The sequence below is a fragment of the Sus scrofa genome, chromosome 13 (assembly GCF_054392235.1).
Source record: "Sus scrofa isolate SSC_HxYL_T2T_F1_AM1 chromosome 13, Sscrofa_HxYL_maternal_Yorkshire_Landrace_v2.0, whole genome shotgun sequence".
In the NCBI taxonomy this organism is placed as follows: domain Eukaryota; kingdom Metazoa; phylum Chordata; class Mammalia; order Artiodactyla; family Suidae; genus Sus; species Sus scrofa.
The window spans coordinates 96802905-96819416 of NC_139395.1; the positions used below are offsets into that span (position 1 = coordinate 96802905).

Here is a 16512-nt window from a genome sequence, read left to right on the forward strand (position 1 = left end):
ACGGCTTTGGAGCACGCTGACCACTAATTCTCCGTGTCGTCTCTTTAGGAAACCGTATCACCCCAAACTGGAGGCTTTCGTTAGTCACATGGCCAAAGGATCTGGAGCCTCTCTCGAAAGCCCCTTGCACTCACTGCCTCTTTACCCCAGTCACCCGCTGTGTGAGATGGGAGAGCTCACGCAGACAGGTACGTGCAATGCCATGCCCCTGCTTCCTCTGCCCCCCGCTCCTTCACTTGGCGGATGTGTGCAGCAAGGAGCCGTGGCCACAGGGGTGAGTCCTGACCAGCATCTTCAGCCTCAATGGGCCTACCAAGGCTTCTAATTAAACATCTGATTTCTAAAAATTAAAAATAAGCTTTTTTCCCTATTAAGAAATAATATATGTTCATGGAAGAGAAAGAAGGAAAGACAAGCAAAAGGAAGAAAAAATTAAAGCATCCATAATCCCACCAAAGAAATCAGTTATCTTCCTTCCTATTTATGTCCACACGTGCGCACGCACACACACACACACACACTCATAGTGCTATTTTCCTAAACACTATTTTGTAACCCACTTTCTCACTTAATATATGATACTCTTTCCCCATCAATAAATAGTCATCAATAACTTCCTTTCTGATGGCTTCATGTTCCACTATGAATGGGCCATGACTGATGTAACCAATCCCAGGTTCTTAGATACTTCAAACAAAACAGCCAAAAGGTTTTAATCTGCAAGATTCTGGGGAGACACGAGTATGGCAGAGCCCCACTGAGTGTGGACTTGGGTGAGCCTGTTGCTCACAGAAGCCTGTCTCCCTCTGCAGCCCTGTTGATACTGTGGTACAGCCAATTCATTGTCAGCATAGGTTAGTGAGTTAACTGTGGGGTCACCTTTGTTGGGAAGAGAATGAACTGGTGGTCCCCTAAGAGGTTCCAGCTTCCTACTTCAGTCTGGGACCTCAAAGACCTTTGCTTAGTCACCAGCCTTTCTGGAGAAATGTGGATAACCTACTGGCTATGTTGTTTTCCTGGATCTACCAGCATCATAGGACCTCAGCTTTGATGGAAGGAAGGTCTCTGTCCTGTACTTGGCCATGTTGGTTTCATCATGTCTTTTTTTTTTTTTTTTTTTTTTTTGCTTTTTAGGGCCACACCTGTGACATACAGAAATTCCCAGACTAGAGGTTAAATCAGAGCTATAGGGAGGCCACAGCCACAGCAACATAGGATCTGAGCTGTGTCAGCGACCTACACCACAGCTCACAGTAATGCCGGATCCTTAACCCACTAAGCAAAGCCAGGGATTGAACCCACATCCTCATGGGTCCTAGTCTGGTTCATCACCACTGAGCCACGACAGGAATTCTGGTTTTGTCATGTTTCGAAAGCCATTATTACTGGAGAGAATGATAGTGACAGAGGAGGCCAAGCTGAAGGCTCTAGAGAACAAGCCTTGAATGAGGAGTCTTGTCAAAAGCTTTTGAAAGTTAATTTCATGTGCACAAGCTCTGTGTTAGTTTTAAAACGGGAATTCTCCTCCTACCAGATCCAATGCCCCCTTTTATTAACAAGTGTTTTGTGGTGCTCCCTTCGTTATCCAGAAGTAAAATTCAAATATAACCTTCCTATATACATAATTTTTAGAAAGTTATATCAGGCACCCTAACTGTAATATAAAGTAGAAATAAAAAGAAACTAATTTGTTAGACAATTCCATATATCTCAGTATAAATGCTTGAGCACATCTTTACTAGAAAATAGAATGAAGTAATCAGTTGCTTGCATTGAAATGTAGCTTGGTGTCTGTGACAGCTACAAATGCAGACTGATTGAGGGGTGTGTATTGGTGACTCTAAAACCACATATTAGGACATGATTTTTTTGACAAGTTTTGATGGAAACAGAATATAAATGTCTCAATTTATATTGCATTTCTGGAAAATTCAGTGGATGTTAATGTTATTCAAAAATGGTTTTGTGCACATTCCCGTTGTGGCTCAGTAGGTTAGGAACCCAACATAGTGTCCATGAGGATGCAGGTTCTATCCGTGGACTCTCTCAGTGGGTTAAGGATCTAGCATTGCCACAGGCTGTGGAGCTGTGGTGTAGATCACAAATGCAGCTTGGATACCATGTTGCTGTGGCTGTGGTGCAGGCCGGTCACTATAGCTCCGATTTGACCCCTGGTCTAGGAAATTCCATATGCAGCAGGTGAGGCCCTAAAAATAAAAAATAAATGGTTTTGTGTTTATAGACACACAAAAAAACCTGTTCAAGACTAAAGTATTTAAACAGGGTTTTCACATGTGGGAATGTCTTATACATGCCAAATAGTTATGTGGAACTGTCCAGCTCTTGGCCTCCACCCACTAGGGAGTCAAGAATGGTCCTGCCATGTTATTGTAACAAACCAGACACTCCCAGAGGGCAGGACTGTGCTTGCTGAGAATTCTGGTTACAAGAAACAGAAACTAACTCAAGCCAAAAAAAAAAAAAAAAGACATTTATTAGAAAGATTCAAGGTGAACACACAGGCTCTAAGGGCAGGAATGTGACTGAGTCTCCAGAGTCTGGAACCAGGAATAAAAAAGTTGTCTGTCCCTGCCTCTATGGTTGTGTGTCTGTCCACAGAGACAGTACTAGCTACATGCAGAGATGAACTTACAGGTTCAGGCTCTTGAGAGAATCTGATGGGGTCCTTGAGGGTCAGTGTCCATTAATAGCTAGAAGGTCAGGGTAACTGCATGAGCAGCTATTCATTCTGACCTTTCTTCTCAATTGATCTATTATCATCGTCATTTTTCTAAATTAGTATTACTCTAGAAATCATTTTTGCAGTACTACTTGCTCCCATTCCCTTGTTCTCCTTTTTTAAAGTGTTAAGATTTATTTTTTGTACTTTATTTTTTTATTATAGTTGATTTACACCATACTACCAATTTCTGCTGTAGATCAAAGTGACTCAGTGATATATGTGTGTGTGTGTGTGTGTGTATGTATTCTTTTTTTATATTCTTTTCCATCATGGTCTATCCCTGTGCTATACACTAGGACCTTGTTGTTTATCCATTCTGAATGGGTAATGGTCACTTTTTTTGTTTAATGGTCACTTTTTTGTCTTCTATATGAACTTCTGCATCACCATTAGAATAATCACACATATAACTGGCACACTTTGGGCACCCCACAGGAACTGTTTAAGATGCGATTGATCATTAGTGCCTACTCTGCCCCCGATGCTTTGGCAGCTACTGTGTGTAGGTGAGGAGGGTGGTTGGATGACTGAGGCGCTCCCCTGCCTGTCCTAGGGAAGCCTGCAGCTGCAGTGGGACAGCGCATGGAGACCCCTGAGGGTACTGCTGCAAGCTGTAAGCTCTTTCAAAATAAACATAGGCTTTGGCATAGACAGACCTGTGAAATGGGGCTCATGACGTCTCCCCGGAGCTAGTGGTGAGTCGTGTGAGAGCACCTTGCACAGAGCTAGCATAGACTAGGCTCAACGATGAAGCCAGTGCCTTAGAGGTCCAGCAGCCTATGTGAACAGAAAGGAATGATTAATTCGATGTGGGCGAGAAGGAGGAAAGAGAGGGTAGTGCTGGAGCTGGTTGTTGCGTGAGGATTTCACTGGGCAGAGAAAGGGAGGGGCGTGAACAGAGTCATGAAGATCCAGGCTGTGTTTGGAGAGGAGAAGCCCTGAGTGGGTAGACCTCAGTATTTCTGTAGGACCCTGTAGGTGTGAGCAGGGCTAAGAGCATAGGTTGGGGCCAGACAGGGGCTGGAGTGCTAGCTTGGCCACTTCTTAACTGTGAATGGCTTGGGCCTCAGTTTTCTCATCTATAAAGTAAGGGAAAGGGGGATAAAAATAATATGCATTCTTTGCTGGGTTTTTTTTAGGATTAAAGGAAAACAGTCTGGCACACAGTGAGCATGCCAACCTTAAGAAATGTAGCCTCAGAATACAGGGGAGGCCAAGAGAGGAATGGGGACCAGACACTGACTCTGGATGTTTGTCACTCATGGTTGGCCCTCTTTGCAGGTCATTTAGAAATGCTGAGACCTGCCTCAGCCCAGATCTCTGAGGGAATCCACTCTCAATACTCCTCATTCAGAGGAGGACCTAGACATCCTTCACATTTTTTAGCTGAGCTATTTCTCTTCCTGGGCCAACACCAGTCCCTCTGTTTTACTCATTTCAGCCTGAAATTGTCTCATCTTTGTAGTGGGGCTTTTCAAACCATTTGGGCATCTGAATAGTGGCATTACTGTTACAGGGCCTACCTATGATTTACACTCTCAGAGAATGCAGATATCTCACTGAAATGGCATCCCAACATCCTGTTGGCTAGAGGATATACTTGCTTTTATCTTGAATTGCCCTCTCCTACATGAAAAGAAGGCTTTTTCAGTTTGCTTTTTTTTTCAAGATATTATACTGTGGGAGTTCCCTGGTGGCCTAGTGGTTAAAGAACTTGGCATTGTCACCTCTGTGGCTTGGGTCGATGCTGTGGCTTGAGTTGGATCCCTGGCCCGGGAACTTCTGCATGCCACGGGCATGCCGGGGAAAAAAAATACTATACTGTGGTGCATAGTTCAAAACTATAACAACTAAAAGGTAAACTTAAAATTTAAAATTCATGGTCCATCCCCCCCATTTCTGTGCCCCCATCATCCCCAGGTAACCATTGTGCATCCTTCCAAAGTTTCTTTATACAAAACACAGGTGGCTGCCAATACACATTCATATTTTTCCCTCATTTTTATTTAAAAGCATAATAAACATATTGTTCTGCAGTTTATTTTTCTTTTTTCAAATATTCTATCTGGGAGGTCATTCCATATCCCTACCAAGAGAGTATCCTTGCTGATGAGCAGGTAAAGCCCCAGCAGGATTGGGCAGAATGTACCCAGAAGGTGAGCAGAGAGCCTTCAGCTGGCAGAGCGGGGAGGATGGGGTCCCACAGCGAGGGGACTAGGCAGCCAGCAAGTGACTTGTTCTCCTTGCCTGACTGATTTCTGTGAGTTTCTGGGCACACTGAGGAATGATGTGCTCCTGCGGCAAGAGGGAGAAAACTTTCCTTAGGCCCCTTTCACTTACCTCCTAGACGTCCACCAGCAGAGTGAGTCCCACCCTCTGAGGCCCACCAGATACAGCTCTCCTCCAGGGGAGGGGCCAGTCAAGAGGGAGGGATCCAGGCAGATACCTGATCCTTGGGCTCCGTGGGTCAGAGGACAGGGCCCCACTGTGCTCCCTTTGTGGGTAACCCCACGGGGCTCCCTTCGCACACTGACGTGAGCCTGCTCTTGTGGCTTGCACAAAGTGGGGGCCGGGCTCAATTATTTAATCGTTCACTGTCTAAAGCATCCAGGGTTGGACAGGCTCGACTCCCCTTGCTGTTCCTTTTGCTGAGCTGGTAGTAAGGAAGCGTGTGGCACTCTTGTGTTTCAGGGGTCGTGCAGCATCTGCAGAATGGCCAGCTGCTGAGGGACATCTATTTAAAGAAACACAAACTCCTGCCTGGTGACTGGTCCACAGACCAGCTTTACTTAGAGACCACTGGCAAAAGCCGGACGCTGCAGAGTGGGCTGGCCTTGCTTTATGGCTTCCTCCCAGATTTTGACTGGAAGAAGATTTATTTCAGGCACCAGCCTAGCGCTCTATTCTGCTCTGGGAACTGCTATTGCCCTGTAAGAAACCAGTACCTGGAAAAGGAGCAGCGGCGGCAGTACCTCTTACGTCTGAAGAACAGCCAGCTGGAGAAGACCTACGGGGAGATGGCCAGGATCGTGGACATCCCCACCAAGCAGCTCCGCGCTGCCAACCCCATAGATTCCATGCTCTGCCACTTCTGCCACAACGTCAGCTTCCCCTGCACCAAGAACGGCTGCATTGACATGGAGCACTTCAAGGTGATCAAGATGCATCAGATAGAGGACGAGAGGGAGAGGCAGGAGAAGAAACTGTACCTTGGGTACGCGCTCCTGGGTGCCCACCCCATCCTGAACCAAACTGTGGGCCGCATGCAGCGCGCTGCCGAGGGCAGGAGGGAGGAGCTCTTTGCTCTCTACTCTGCTCACGACGTCACCCTGTCCCCAGTTCTCAGTGCCTTGGGCCTTACAGAAGCCAGATTCCCAAGGTTTGCAGCCAGGTTGATCTTTGAGCTCTGGCAAGACAGAGAGAAGCCCAGTGAGCACGCTGTCCGGATTCTCTACAACGGTGTTGACGTCACGTTCCACACCTCGTTCTGCCAGGACCACCACAAGCGGTCTCCCAAGCCCATGTGCCCCCTTGAAAACTTAGTCCGCTTTGTCAAAAGGGACATGTTTGTGGCCCTGGGCGGCACTACTAATTATTATGATGCCTGTCACAGGGAAGGAGTCTAAAAGGTACACAGTGAAGCACTCACAGAATCTATGCCAATAAGGAGGGGTGGGAAAAGTCTGCTTTTAGTTCTCTCCATTGCTAAGGGCACGGGATGATTTTTAAAGACTGGAAATCCATGCTTGGGCAGAGGTGGTTTGGGTTGAACAGCGACTATGCTGTTATAATTGGGTACATGAGTTCCTTGGTACACAATGGCCAGTTCAGAGAGAAAGGAAGCTACTTTATCATAGCCAGACTTTGCTTACGATGCCAGAATAATACTCTAATACCCAAAGTTGCCAATCCCAATGTGTATTCTTTTGATCTGCCTTAGTACTGTATGATGGAACCAGCAAACCTCAGCTGAAAGTTTCTTAATATAGGACAGTCTTACCTTGTCCTTGTTCAGTGAAAATATTCCTGAAGTGATATATTGAAAATAACAGTGAGAAGACTTGTTCTGTAAAGGGCCAGAGAGTAAATATTATCGACTTTGTGGACCAAAAGGCCACATGCAGGGTCTGTCACAGCTACTTGACTCTGTTCTTATAACGTGAAAGCAGCCACAGACAACATGTGAATGCATAAGCGTGGCTGTGTCCACAGGCTGCACAAAACAGGCAGTGGGCCGGGTGTGGTGCGAGGCCTCTTGTTTGCTGACCCCAATCTCAAAAACAGGCTCTACTACAATTGCACTTTCAGCACTTTGAGAGGGAACCAGTTGAATACCAAGAATTATTCAGTGGTGCCTCCAGTAATTTCTGCTAGAAACACAGAATCTGGTCTGTATCTGATATTATGTCAGAACTTGAGGGGAAACAAACATTCGATCAGAATGAATCACAGAAAAACTATTAGAATAATACTTGATGTTCATGATGATTGTGGTATAAGATAGTTTCGAGTATCTTAAATATGTGTCTGCTGTAGTCTACTTGCTGTATATGCTGAAATTTTTGTATTCCACTTAGTATTTTTATAGTCTAGGAAAGTATTTTCTAAGACCAGTTTTAGATGTGCTCTTAATCCCCATGTAATAGTCAATTTACTCTCTCTGCTTGGTGGTTAGGAGGGAGCCAGAAGCTGAATTCAGGCACTTTCTTCCAATAAAACGAATTATGGCTCATTCCCTTTGAGAAGCTGTAGAATTGGATCGATTTTTAAACCATTTTTGTCAGTTTTAAATGGTAAATTGGAATTGATTTTTAAATAAGTTTTTGGAAGAACTTTGTTACTAGACAGTAAAATAATCTTTATAAGGTATTTTATACAGTAGAAGCAATTATAATTAAATCTGTGATTTCTGACTAAAATGGTGCTAGCTCTGTGTGAAGGAACTTAAAAGTGCAAGTGAGATTCTCCAGTGTCATTGGCATTCCAACCTTCTCTCTGTTTTTGTCCAGTGTTGCATTTGTTGCATATGAATCTGCTTCTATTAATAAATTTTTGAAGAATACTTGCACACAAAGTCATGGGTTGTACCTGTAAGTCACTTTCTTTTCAAGTGAGTTCCAATATTTTGTAATTTATCTTTTTTTTTTTTTTTTTGGTTTTTAGGGCTGCACCCGCTGCATATGGAGGTTCCCAGGCTAGGGGTCCAATCAGAGCTACAGCTGCCGGCCTACACCACAGCCACTGCCACACGGGATCTGAGCCGTGTCTGCAACCTACACCATAGCTCACCGCAACGCCGGATCTTTAACCCACTGAGTGAGGCCAGGGATGGAACCCGCAACCTCATGGTTCCTAGTCAGATTTGTTTCTGCTGCGTCACAACGGGAACTCTTAATTTATCATTTTTTTCAAAAAGTAAAATAATAGTGCTTTAAATTAGAAAACTCTGCAATACACGTGTAGAAGGGAGGGCCAGGCCCTCTCAGCCTCATGTGGTTAGCCGTGGGCCATGCTGGGCTCAGCATGAGTGACAGGAAGGGACAGAGTCTTGCACTGGGCCACAGAGGGGCTGCAACTTCCTTCTCTAACTGCAGCATCAGGGTGTGGCGGGTGGGACGACGTGTCATGCGCATGGCCTCGGACTGGGTGAAAATTTATCTCAAGTGCTTATTTTACTGCTGAAAATCATGTGTTGTCCCTCAAGTATTTAAAGCCTAAGCAATTTTTTTTTTTTTTGGCTCTCACTCCCAGTCTATCTGAATCAGAACTGCGAAACACAGCTTGAAGATTTAAAAATAAAGGGAAATCAGAAGATGTTTTAAATATCAATTTGAGGAGTTCCTTGGTGGCTCAGTGGGTTAAGGATCCAGTGTTGTTACTGCAGCAGCTTGGGTTGCTGCTATAGTGTGGATTTGATCCCTGGCCTGAGAACTTCTGCATGCTGCAGGTGCAGCCAAAAAGTAATGATAAAATAAATAAAAAATAACTTTGCAACATCTGTTGTTAAAGGTGAATATTTTGCACAGGAACCAACATTAAAAATGCAGATAGAGGTTTTACCTCCGAAGACACACCAGGTATGTAAGGCATTAAAGTAGTCCTCCTCAGTATCAAGTACTGAGACATTCTGTTTCCATAAACAAATGCAGAGCACCCAGCTAAAGTTGACAGAGTTTGTCCTTGGTTTCAGGACAATGGTCTCACAGGCTCAGTTTGTGAAAGGTGTGGGTGTGCACTGCATATTCAGCTTTCTTGTTTTCGTGATTAAAATTAATACGTGCACATTGAGAAACAATCAAACAATACTGAAAACAACTTCAAAGGTGAAGTTCTCCTCTAATCTCACCTCCAGAGAGAACACTGTGAGCTGCCTGACAGATATTCTTGCAGAAATTTAACATGGAGATAACAGAAATAAATATACATTTTTAATAGGAACAAGACCATTTAATATGTATTGTTCTGTGACTTGCTTCCTTTGAATATATTTTATTCATTTGTTTCCTTTAACATTATGCCTTAGACATCGTTCTCATTAACTTCCTTCCCTTAACAGCATGTCTTGGAAATTTCTACATTGAGAGAAGCAGGCCAGGGGAAATGTAGAAAGAAAGACAGCTCTTTTTATAGCCATAGCATAATATCTGACGATACAGATGAGACATTTTAAAATTTTCATTAAAAATGAATGAAATTAAAACTTAACACCCAGGCACTAAAACAGGACTACAAGGCATTGGAGGTACACAGAACAAAGCAGAGGCCAGCAGTTATATGTGTTGATTAATATAAGTAGCATATGTATCTTTCTCTAATTTCACTTAGAAATAGAATTGAAGAACTTAAATCCAGTGTTGCTATTAAGCCTATTTGTGGGTCTTCATAGCTATAGCAGAATTAGATGTTTGAAAGATTTGAGTGATTCTTTTTTCTAGAACTCACAAAGACCGGTGCAGGAAAGGCAGGGATGCGTCTGTTTCTCTGAATCTTTAGGAAGCCTTCTGAACAGACTGAGCAGGCCAGGCTGGTACAGGCATACCCTAGTGTGTTTGAACACAGCATAAGTAGAAAGCAGAAAACAGCTGGGGTTTACATTGCAGTTCTGGCTTTGATCAGGGCTCGCCCACAGTACTGGCCTGGGCACTAGTTAGCTCCCACTGCTTAAGGCCACTGAATTGAGTACTGGGTCATGCCCCTGTATAGTGCCTGCCTAGTATCCATCTCAGAGGAGGGATAATAGCTTTAGCTTAAGAGGAACCAGCTGAATTCATCACAGTGTCCAGTCAGGCCTTCCTGGCCTCTGAAGCCCTACTTCCAGCTGAGACTGGCCTTGATGCAGAAAAGTTATCTCCAGGTCAGTTCCTCCCAGAGCTGCAAACCCCCCCAAAGGGGGGTGGCCTGAGGCTTGGCTTCTGGAGAACTCGGTAGGAAAAGCACTATTTGGGGGTTGTGCTTCCCTCAAGGGGCCCACAAGCATCTCGCTATCAATCTAGACAACCCTCTGAGGAAGGTCCTATTACCCCCAATACAAACAAGGAAACAGATTCAGGGGGATGAAATCACTTTTCAAAGGATGAGTCAAAGCACAGAGTCTAACCCATGTTTACGTGACACCAGTGACCCTTAAGCACATAAACTGTGATACACCATGGAAGAGGCCTTCCTACACTCATTAAATCCTCACAATAGCTCAACAGGATACCATATCTGCTGGCAAATACCAGTGTGTCTTAAAATATAGTGGGATTACAACAGCTATAAATTTAAATGGTTAGTAGAATATTCCATTTTGACCTGTGGTTCGTTTTTGTTAAGAAAAAACGGCTTATATAATGGAAAACTAGTCTTTGCAGTGATGTTTTATTCTGCTCAGCCACTAGATGGCAACATCAAATAGAAGTGTTGGCCTTCAGGGCCCACTCTTCCATTGGTAAAGGAGGTAGGTATTTGGGGAGGTGTTTTAATAGGGTGACCAGCTGCCGGGCTTGTCTGGGACTGAGGGGTTTCCTAGGATGTGCGAATTTCAGTGCTAAAACTGGACAAGTTCCAGGCAAACTGGAACAAGTTGATTACTTTCATGTTATATGAGACACACATTAGGAGGTACTGTCACTCCCGTTTTATAGAAACAGGGAAGCGTGACGGAGTGACTAGTCTGAGGTGTCACACAGCTGGCTAGTATGCAACAGAGCTGAGACTGAAAGCTGTCATCTGTTAACTCAAAGGCCCATGCTCTTAAGCAGGATATGATAATGTGTCTCTGAACCATCCAGAACTGTTTGGTTACATACAACAGAAACCTAACTACAGAGATGAAGCAAATAAAGTCCTCCATTTTCTCCACTGGCTCTACCGTGTCATCAGGAACCCAGGCTGCTATTTACCACTGTCTGGCCAGAATGGGGTCCCTCAGCCCACCTCCACTGCCAGGAAAGTGAGTAATTTTATTGGGCACTTCCTGTCTCAAACAAACCAGGCCCTCAATATGGAAGGCAAGAAAATCCTAGGGGTTGAATCAGAGCCACAGTTGCCAGCCTACACCACAGCCACAGACACAGCAACGTGGGATCCGAGCCACATCTGCAACCTACATTACAGTTCATGGCAACACCAGATCTTTAACCCACTGAGTGAGGCCAGGGATCAAACTCTCGTCCTCATGGATATTAGTCAGGTTCATTACCTGAGCCACAACAGGAACTCCCTTGTCCCAGGAATACCAAAGCCTCTGCTATTTAGGACAATAAAGCTGGAGTCATTTATTTGAAAGAGATCATGGATCTATTGATCACAAATTTCTTCTACCACTGCAGTGTGACGGGCTCACCATTTCACTGTGGAAGCTAAGGAAGCACATATGAAGCAATAGGAGACCCTAGATCTAGGACAGTCCAGCGGTGATTACAGACCAAGGCTCACCATTCACTGAACACGTATCAGGGGCTGGACAGGGCCAAGCACTCAACTCACAGAGTCTCTCCACAGTACAAGTAGGCATCTGTTATCTCCGTTTTACAGGTAAGGAGAAGGAGGCTCAGAGGGAGACACCTGCCTAGGATGGCCCAGTCACCAGCAGACTCAGGACTGGACAGGGCTCCACCTACATGTCCTTGGACCTCAGAGTTCTTCCAGCTCCCTTAGTTCACCAGCTCCTCTACCCTCACACTAGTGAATAAGTAAAACTGGAACCTTAGGTTATAGGGAGGAGGCTACCCAACCACAAGGAATGATTCTCTCTTATAGATGTTCATGTTTCTAGCATTTCCAAGAAAGTAGGATCATCTTATAATGGGTTGTTTTAGCCTGGGTCCTTCTGAAAAGCAGAGTCTGAGAAAAAAAAAAAAAAAGTGTAGGTGTTCAATAGGGAAAGTGGTCCCAAGGAGCAGAGGTGAAAGATAGGGAGGGAGAGAGGAGAGGAGAAAGAGTGAAGATGCATGTTGAGCTGACCATGGAGACAGGCTACTCCAGTGGCAGGACCTCCCAGAAACCTTATGAAATGTGTCTCCTCACTGGTCACCTGGGGAATGGAGGGGTACATTCATTCCTCGGCTCTGTCCACAGCTGTCTGACCCATGCTTCTGGAGGGAAAATGCATGAACAGGTCCATGTGAGCATCCAAGAAGCTCTCGGAGGGGAAGCAAAAGAAGGAGGTGCTATTAGATCAAAGCCTGCATGGGCCTGGGCACCACAGTAGCTGGGAAAAGACAAAAGGCCAAGAGGTCTGGAAGTGGGGAGTTCCCGTCATGGCTCAGTGGTAACCAACCCAACTAATATCCATGAGGATGGGGTTCGATCCCTGGCCTCACTCAGTGGGTTAAGGATCTGGTGTTGCCATGAGCTGTAGTGTGGGTCGCAGATGTGGCTTGGATACCACGTTGCTATGTCTGTGGCTGTGGTGTAGGCTGGCAGCTGTGGCTCTGGATTCAGTCCCTAGCCTGGGAACTTCCATATGCCATGGCTACAGCCCTAAAAAGACAAAAAAAAAAAGGACTGGAAGTGGAGCAGACAATGTGTGGGGTGTGAGATCAGGCCAGCATTCCCTGAGTGTGTGAATGTTCCAGGCGCTGTGCTATATTTTATATGCATAACCTTGTCTCATCCTTATAGCAACCCCGTGGCTTAGAAATCATCATTATCACCTCTCATTTGTCAGAGGAGGAAAGAAATGGAGAGATCACTCACCAAGCCTTCACAGGCAGGAAGTGACAGAACTGGGAGTCAAACCTGACTGTCCCCTGAGCCCTCAATGGGGATCACTGCACCGTTATATTAAACATTCTTCCCATGGCCCACATGACGTATGTGTGAGCGCTTACTGATAGGCACTCAGTATTTCTGTCCCATACGGAATGTCAGTGCAGATCAAATCATGCCACTCTTTGGCCCTCCACTGCCTTCTAGAGCAAATGCAAGCTCCCTAAGGTGATTCACCAAGCTCTTCACACTCTAGCCCCCACTAACCTCTCCAGCTTTATTATTTGCAGCAGTACAAGACTGAAGGGTTGTCCGCAGATGGTAGTTGTCGATGCATTTTTTGCATCCTTGGGAGAGAGGAAAAGGGGTTCAAATCACCATGTGGGATGTCAACTTTAGAGTCTCTGCAAAGAGCCACCTCCCATCCCCAACCAGCAAGCCTCCCCAGAACCTAGAAACCCATAGTCCTTCACCCTCTTCCCTTCCTCCCATCCATGTCCCCTCCCCCATAGCCCAGAAAAGGAAAGTGTTTTGAAAGTACACAGAGTTCAAATCCAGTTCTATATCACTCCCTAGCTATGAGGCCTCAGGCAAGATATCAAATCTCTCTCAGCCTCAAGTTCCTCATCTGTTAAGCCAGCATGACACCTCCCGAGGGAGAGTGTACATAAAGCCCGGGGTACATGGGGCGCCTCTACAATGGGAGCCTGCACGACTGTCCCCCCTCAGGCTTTCTTTACTGTGCTGAGTCACCAAAACCAGCTGGAACCACGAAGTGTCCCTGCCCATTTTTTTTAAGCCAGGAAGCCTGCCTGGAAGTACAATATCATGCTCTAAGCATAACTGGGAGCTATAACTCCCCAAGCTCATGTACTTCTCTTTGAGGTAAAAAATTCAAATCTTCTGAGTCCTGCCTTTGTGCCAGGGCCGATTTTGACACATTATATAAACATCTCAATTATTCCTCAAGGGAAAGGCTGCTCACTGCTCATCCTTTCCTTGTGTTTCCTTCATTATCAATGTGTAACCTCCCTCTTCCTGCTTTAGTTAGAGTTGCTGTCCATTGCAGAAGCAGCAGCTGACCCCAGAGTTCAGCAAAGGAATGGAGGTCTGGCGGCTTTAGGCCATTGGTCTGGTACCTCCTTGGCTCTTACAGGCATGGAAGGAGAAGTAGCCTGGGAAGTGACATCTTGACAGAGGACAGATCCTGCTTTCAGTGGCTGTTTTAGGGAGCTGCTCCTTTCCATGCTCCTGGGATCGATTGGTGAGGCAGTTCTCCTCCAACCCCCACCCCCACCCCTGGCCAGTGCTCAGTGCTGGCATGACCTTGGCTGCAGTGCCCAGGAAAGGCAAGTCCTTCTGGTGGGCAGCTGGCTGCTTCCTCCTAGCTTGGAACCAAGTGTGTCTTGGTTAGGCACGCTCCAAATGACAAATCCTTTCAGAAGCTGGCCAGAGACTGGGCTCCCACAAGCCTGAAGCTGTGCTGTGTACCTGTAAAGGGACGCCCTCTAGTGGTAACTCCGTCTGGCCCCTTTTCTGCAGTTTTTCTTCTTTTCTTCTTTCCCTCTTCCCCTCACCAGATGAGGCCTCTTTCCCCAAACTGAAGCTCCCTCTGGTGGCCTAGGAGTCAACGCTTCTCTCCACCTGCAGCCTACTGCCTTCAAGATGTAACAGGTGGAGACACACTGTCTCCAGATGGTCTCACCCCAATTGCCCTTTTGTCTAGTGATAAAACAGCTGTTTAGCAGTCTCCTAACTGGCTCCTTGATAGATAGACCATTAAATTGACCTTCTGACTGATAGATCCTGATGGACTACTGTCTGAAAAACTAATTCTGAGTAACTAACTGGCTGGTTGTTTGATTTAGCTTCTAAATCACAAATCAAAGACAGATTGACCTATTGTCCTTCTAACTGACCTACTAAGTAAGCCTAAATAACTAAACACTTGAAAGCTTGAACTACCTGCCTGGTTGACTCTCCTACTAACCATTTAGTGGTTAGGACTGACTTTGCCCAGCAGAAGTCTAGCAAGACTGACAGCCTGGCTCCTTAACTGGGGATAACAGTTGGATGGGAGGAAAGGCTGCACCTTCCCTATACCCTGATTCCTCTTCAGGTTTGGGGGCCTCCTCTCCAGAGCTACCTGAAGGCCACAGAGGGGCAACCAGGAAAAAGACCTTCTGATTTACTTCTAGTGAGCATCTTAGCTAAGCCTCCACAGGTGGATTTCAATTTTGTTTTCCAAACAGTGTGGATATAAAAGATGTGTGTTATCTGGAAGAGGGTCCACAGTTTTCACTGAATTCTCAAAAGAATCCAACACACACACATATCTTCGGTACTACTGCTCTGGAAAGACCTCAGCATATGTATTTAGATAAGCAAAGTCCTTACCTAAATTCAAGCCCCATTTCTCTCTCACATTAGGTCAAGGTGGCAGGAAGGTTAACTAGGAAGAGTTAGAGAGTCAAAGAGGACATGTACGTAGCAGGGTGGAAGGAAAAAGGCTGAGCTGTGGGTGAAGTTTCTGGAGAGAGGCCGGAAGATAGTGTGTGTCCTTTTGGTTTGCAGGCTACACTAAGCCCAAGATGGTGGCGCCCTCAGCTCTGGGCAGAGGCTCTTTGTGCTGAGATTTACTAAGGTATTAAGATTACATTTACTAAGGCCTTTGTTTGGGGTAGGGAGTATATGTGAGCATGTGATTATGAGTAGCTACGTGGCTGTGTGTATTTACACACACTGGTGTACTCACAAGGTGGATATATGCATGAATGTCCTTTGGGTCAGAGTGCAGATGAATAGTTTCATGAATGAAGTTGCTCACTCGTGGACCCCTCCAGTCTTGGGGGCGGGGTTGAAACAGATTCTGAAAAAGAATTTCACAAGTAATAATATCTACTGACACACCAGTGGCCCACATCAGAAATCTGGGAATCTTCGATTCTTCACCCTCCTTGAGCCCGCATCAATCCGTCAGTCCACTGCCAGCATCGGCTCCCATCACTGCTCCCTGAACTACTACTCGGTCTTCAATGCCCTCCCCTCGCGAATCCTCTGAACCCCAACCGCAGTGACCTTAAAAAATGAAGTCAGGATAGCAACGCGCCCCACCTGAAACCGACAACAGATTTACACGATCAGCGGATAATGCCCATCTCCTCTGTGTGATTCGAGGATTCCTTCAGGTCCCTAGCCTGCTCACTGGGAACTCTGCTCTCTCAAGGCCCCGGGTTTTTAAACACGTAGCCCCGTGTCTGGTCCTACGCCACATTCCAAAGTTTCGGCTCTAATGCTTCGTCCTCTCAGCTTTTACGCGCTGCTCCTACACCCAACATCTCAGAGATTATCACTTGCCGCTGTAATTGCCCAATTACAACTGGCAATTGTGATCGACCGAGGGCCCAAGTCCGTCTATCACGTCCCACCTCGGGACCCCGCCCCAGCGGAGAAAGCCTGAACCGCCGCAGATCAGAAACCCGCCATACACAAACTCACATGTTTCTTTCCCGCGCCGTGGGGCACTGGAAGCTGTGCTGTGAAGACGGAAATGCACATGCGCATACGGACCAGTA

The 16512-nt window shown here is 45.9% G+C and overlaps 1 protein-coding gene and 1 long non-coding RNA gene across 11 annotated transcripts in view; one reads left to right on the plus strand and one right to left on the minus strand.

The window, feature by feature from the left end:
- PXYLP1 (2-phosphoxylose phosphatase 1) overlaps positions 1–7817 on the plus strand; it is a 94679-nt gene extending 86862 nt beyond the window's left edge. For 5 of the 8 annotated variants that reach the window (XM_084989868.1, XM_084989867.1, XM_021069541.2 and 2 more), the window contains 2 exons: positions 49–188; positions 5435–7817. In XM_084989868.1, the coding sequence (XP_084845994.1) occupies positions 49–188; positions 5435–6369 (1075 nt within the window). In that variant the 3' untranslated portion in view covers positions 6370–7817. The remainder of the gene's footprint in view (positions 1–48; positions 189–5434) is intronic. The other 3 variants (XM_084989871.1, XM_084989869.1, XM_084989872.1) reach the window with 1 other exon arrangement.
- Positions 5953–16512, minus strand: LOC146397504 (uncharacterized). Of its 3 annotated transcripts, XR_014824041.1 has the most exons (5): positions 16436–16512; positions 15693–15806; positions 13205–13284; positions 12191–12321; positions 9161–12070 (listed from the first exon to the last, which is right to left on the minus strand). It is a non-coding gene; the product is annotated as an uncharacterized LOC146397504 (long non-coding RNA). The 3 variants fall into 3 exon arrangements; XR_014824040.1 differs by having other exon boundaries at positions 9161–12321; XR_014824042.1 differs by lacking the exons at positions 9161–12070; positions 12191–12321; positions 13205–13284 and adding an exon at positions 5953–6149 and having other exon boundaries at positions 16436–16463.